The sequence below is a fragment of the Juglans regia genome, chromosome 2 (assembly GCF_001411555.2).
Source record: "Juglans regia cultivar Chandler chromosome 2, Walnut 2.0, whole genome shotgun sequence".
Classification (NCBI taxonomy): Eukaryota; Viridiplantae; Streptophyta; class Magnoliopsida; order Fagales; family Juglandaceae; genus Juglans; species Juglans regia.
Window position 1 is genome coordinate 4,780,898 of NC_049902.1, and position 5,326 is coordinate 4,786,223.

Genomic DNA, 5,326 nt, shown 5'->3' on the forward strand with positions numbered 1-5,326 from the left:
AAATAACATATTATATATATATATATATATATATATATATCTGTGTGTGTGTGTGAACAGTATGTGTCAAAATCGCGACAAATATGATTACCCACATCTATAAAAGAGAGCTTCATCAAATTTGACAATGATTCTTAAAATCAGCATCAACTTTCCTCGCTAAGCCACAAACTGCTTCTAACGTCTACAATTTGATCTCTTACTTTTTTTTTCTTTTTATATATAAATAATTAACATCACATGTTATGCTATATTCTCTCCCTGTCTCTATTTCCTTAAGAGAGATAGATAAATGAATTAGGCCATACAATATTTATTGCTGCGACTAGTTTGGATTTTTCGAATATATAGTATTAAATATTTAATAAATATTATAAGACTCACTTCGTATGCCTATATATATCTCATTCACTTAAGATTTTAAATTCAGATAAGAACGTAAAAAGAAATTTTTAAATATTGAAACTATTTTTTAAAAGAATTTTTTTACTTATCATTCATATACCATACATTTGATAAGAAAAAAAATAAAAATAAGTATAATGTGTAGTGTATAGATATGATAAATAAAATTTTTATTTTTCGAATATTCTTCATTCCATTTAAGTTATCATTTTCAATTGGGTTAACTTACCATTTTCTACGGGGCCTCCCCTCCACTTTCTTACAAGCTTCTACTGGGTATCATCCCAGCCGAAAAAAAGAACAGTCCATTGGGTGGCCCTCCCTTTTTTGTAGGGCCCAACCTTCCACATACAATTAACATTCTCATACATTCTGTATCCCACCCATAATTCAGGGAAGAAGAAGAGATAAAGGAATTATTTTTTTCAATTTCCTAAGCATCTAAATATCATAAGCAAGTTTCATTCTCTTATTCTCCTCATTTTTCTCAACAACCAAACAAAAGTTACTACAGATCTTAACGTAACACCGCGAATCACGCTTGCAAAAACACTGAAACAAGAAATCAGCATTATTTTTTAATGGTTCGAAGACGACAACTCATGACATTGCATTAAAAGGTGTGAAAAGAAAAACAGTAGAACAAAGGCAAAATTCTAACAAGATGAAGATCACAAGGGTTTCCTTTAAGATGTGAATGAGAAAGAAACACATAAATAGAGTTTATGTGGCTGCTTCTCATTGGACTGTGAACTGGAGATGGCATTGAGAGAATTTCTGTATAGTCTGAAGATCTCATAGCTTATATATATATATATATATATATATATATATATAAGTACATTAGTCAAAATGGTCTGAAAAGGGATACCTAAAGGCTGACAACCATACAACATGACTTAAATACGTTGAAGAAAGTTGATCTTTTAGAGACTTTTCGATCCATGAATTATGAAGAACTATCTCCTCCACATGCACGATCAGAGAGTTTAGATGCACTAGCCCACGAAAATCTCACTTTTTTTACACGGTCAAGTAAGAATGTCACTTTTACAGCATGCATGCGCAGTAGGTGATCAGTTCAGTAGGGCATATATGCAATGCAAAGCAGTGATTCCCGGCAAACCTCACTGCCTTTGAGATGAATGGACCAATTACAAACACAAACAGTCGAAGAAAAAGCAATTCTATGTTTATACTTTTCACGACACCATTACAGCAAACATGTCACTGCATGCCATTCAACTCTAGCACTCATTTTTCTTCCCTCTAAACTGTTTTTTTTTGCTCCCCACTCCTTCCTCTTATTTCAATTTATTAATAGTCATGACAACTTGCGACTTTCCTTTCTATGATCTCCCTCTCTTTTCACTCCTCTCAATGTCTATATATTTATATATTGAGGACAACTATTTCAACACGGATAGTTGTTTTGATTGTCTTTTTCAATGGTACCTTAAAAAGAATGCTGAATTTTTTTTTTTAATCTCTCTCTACTCTACATTAATCGGTCAGACAAGCTAGGAAGCCGTCTGAAGAAGTTTAAACTAGCAGGTGGCATGGGGTCCCTGAACATGGGGTGGCGCAGGTAGTAGAATCCTAAGGCCACGGCTACCATTTTTGGTGGCACTGTATACAGCAGCACCGTGATCACCAGGCATACTGCTATGAACAATTTCGTGGCCCTTGGGTCCCTCCAGCTCACCAAGGCTTGCACCCTTTCTCCTTGGGCTGCAAAATCGCCCAACACTGTCTGCACCCTTGCAGCCAACATTCTTAACTTGTCGTACCTTGCCCGGATTATGTCGGGTGGTTTCGAGCTTGGTATTGTGTCGAATTCCTCGTCCAGCTCATCAGGGTCAACTGTTTCTGCTTGCGATAGTCGGATATCCATCCCCGCCGGTATCTTGGGCTTAAATCGATAGTACCACACTCCGATTAAGAACACGTATAGAAACCCGGTCGGAACAATTAAATCCGGATACCAAACAAGCACCAAATATAAGACATGAACAAGTACTGTTGTAATCGGGTTCCTCCACCTCCGGATGCCACCCAACCATTTCGCCAACCCCACCGCCCATCCAAGAACCGCTGCGATCCGAAACCAATTAGCCTTGCTCTTCCTCATGCTCCATGTGTGTGAATCCGCATCTAACATGTACCGGACCACCTCTTGCCCCAACGGTGGCTCCGACCGTTGAAGCCACGCCGCCACCATCTTCGTCGCAGCCCCACGTAACGCTTCCTGTTGAGTCACCCCAAGTGGCCGGAGATAGTGCATTCTGGGAAGTAATGGCTGGCCGTACACCGCGCAAGTTTCCGGCAACAATGATGGACATGCGAAGCGAACCGCCAACTCGATCTCGCCCATTTTCTTCAACCCGGTTCTCAACAGAACTAGTAATGGGTACGAGTTCGTGTACACCTTGTTACTCTCCAATGTAGATACACGTATACGTACTTTGCCAATACGACAGTCCAGCTTCTCCTCCGCCACGTCAGCAAACATACGCCAATTGTCAAAAACCCCTATGGTCAAAACCGTGCAAGGATCATAGACTTGCCACGTGTACTGCTCGTTCCAGCGTGGATCAAAGCTGTCAGTGATTGTGCGCGTCCGGACCCACTTCTTTCCATACTTGGCAACACAGTAAGCATCCGTAGACCCCTTGCCGGAACCCTTGGCTTTCATCGGGAGCAAGCCGCGAGCCCCGAGGATTCCAAGCTCCAAAATCCCAATTGCCGGCTTCCAGAGCTGCTTCGCCGTAGGCCGAAAGTCGCTACACACGTGAGCTGCCTCGTCAAGCACGTGATACCCACCCTCCAAGCAAAGACGCAGATGGATTCTCCCGCAGTAGGACCCACCACCTCCGGTTCCATCCTCCAGTGGGAACCATTTGGAAGCCACGTAGCGCTCATCCACCCGTTGCTCGATCGAGCTCACGGGAACCTCGATGAGGCCGAGGTGTTGGACATCCTTGGCCGTACGATCTTCGACGACAAGGAACAGCGAGTACTCCTCGAGTGGCTCGCCGGCCACGAATATAAGGTCCTCGTTCCAGTGGAACGACGCACTGTGATTGCTCATGGACCCTCGCCTGGTTCGTACCATTTGAAATCCCAGGTGTGCTTTCACTCGAATTTCTGGCGCCGTCAATGGCGGTAGATTCGAAGCAATGTGAAGGTCCTGCACTTCGATTACCGTGACTCTCAGATACCAAAGCTTAGGGGACTGATATACCTTCGAGCGCGTGTGCGCTACATACGGTGCGTCGGAGCTCCATGCCTCAGGAAAGGCGTCGTCAGCTTGAGTACCGATCCAGACGGAGAGCTGTATATCGCCGGAGACCTTGCCAGGTTGCTGATCGACCGAAGCCCCTTCGAGGTGATACCACTGGGGAGCTAATGGGCTATCCGGCGGATCGCGTACGGGTACGTCGGACAGGTCGAATAAGACGCCTCCAAGGAAATGCTCCGACGGCGAGTCCCAAACCGTTATCTCCAAGGTTGTGCCCGCTGAGTCTGGCCGGCTGTGTCCGAGCGCAAACACCTGGTGCCACTCGGGAGAGTCAGTCGGTTCTCCTGGTCGGTGTCTCGCCGGCTTCGATTTCGTAAGGTGACTTGACGTCTTGATCCTCACGTACGGATTCTCGTTCGGCGATAGATCACGCGCCTTCACGATCCGTACGAACAGGTATTGCATCGGTTCGACCAGATCGTAGGGATGGACCCTCTCAACTGTGTCTTTGGCTGGCCTTCCAACAATCACTCTCGGAGAGTAATCTCCGTTTGGCATCTTCCTCATAATCCTGACCCTCTCCCCAACCCTCCCGGTCTGCATCTTGCTCACCTCATGTGTTTGATGTGCGTCCATCTGATGAGCCGTCGTCGTACCCGTTATGACCTCCTGCGGCTCAGAATGATAATGAACCCCCTGCGGAGGCCGTGACTCCTCGATGACGACAACCGGCGGAGAGTTTGAGCCCTCGTGGAAGACATCCACCGGCGCAGTAACCTCTAAGACCCTACCTTCTTCTACCACCACAACCGTTGGCTGCTTCGGATTCTCATGCATCTGTTGTGTATCTTCCGGGGGTGGTTTCGGTGGCGGGTTTTCCTCGACCAACTCATCGTAGTAGTAAATTCTCAAGCCAATCTCTCCCCTAATCCAACTGAATACGCTCTTCTTCTCCAAAGGAAAGTAAACCAACGCCTCATTGCCTCGCCTCGCGAACTGGCTCCCGTACAACTTCACCCTCCCGAGGAAGTGATTTTTCCGGCCGCTGCCACTGTTGGAGCCGAACTTCTTATCGTTGAAGACCTCAATCTCGAGCTCCTCGGAGTCCATGTGGTCGGGGTCGGAGACGATGAACTCCAGGGACTCGTTCCACTGGGGGTTCATGTCACGGAACTTGGTGGAGGACCGCTTCTTTTGGCCATCAAAGTCAGCGACGACATAAGGGCTGGAGCTGCCCTGGCCATCCTTGGGAAGGAGGTCGCGAGCGTCGACGACGTCCACGATGAGCTTCCGCACCGTTGCGGGATGTTGGGTCGGTGGTTGAGTAGACGTCGGGTTCATTGTCTCATCTTTGATGGGGTGTGTCTGTAGTCAGTAAAAACGGTGAGAGACCGTTGATAGCGGAGGAGATTGACAGAAAGACAGAAAGTAAGAGTGAGAGAGAGAGAGAGAGAGAGAGAGCGAGGGAGAGATTTTGATTTGTGCTTTAGGATATTGGGAGTATTTTATTAAGTGGAAGTACTATTTCTGGGTTATGAATTTTGAATTTTGATTTTTCTTTTGTTTGTGTGAGCAGTAGGGATGGGCGTTTTTGCAGCAGTGGGCGAAGGTGGTGGTGGGGGGAAAGAGTGGGATTCCATTCTCTCTCGACAAGGTTTTTCTTTCAAGCTTTTCGGCTTC

At 45.9% G+C, this 5,326-nt stretch overlaps 1 protein-coding gene across 1 annotated transcript; it reads right to left on the minus strand.

Moving 5' to 3' along the window:
- Positions 1–1,878: 1,878 nt before the first annotated feature.
- LOC108999252 (protein QUIRKY) lies at positions 1,879–5,326 on the minus strand. The gene has a single exon (XM_018976116.2). It carries the CDS (start codon positions 4,985–4,987, stop codon positions 1,904–1,906), a length of 3,084 nt encoding a protein of 1,027 aa, XP_018831661.1. The 5' UTR covers positions 4,988–5,326; the 3' UTR covers positions 1,879–1,903.

Bases quoted from the DNA above. Each gene is read 5' to 3' on its own strand.
- LOC108999252 (XM_018976116.2), bottom strand. From the start codon at position 4,987: ATGAACCCGACGTCTACTCAACCACCGACCCAACATCCCGCAACGGTG.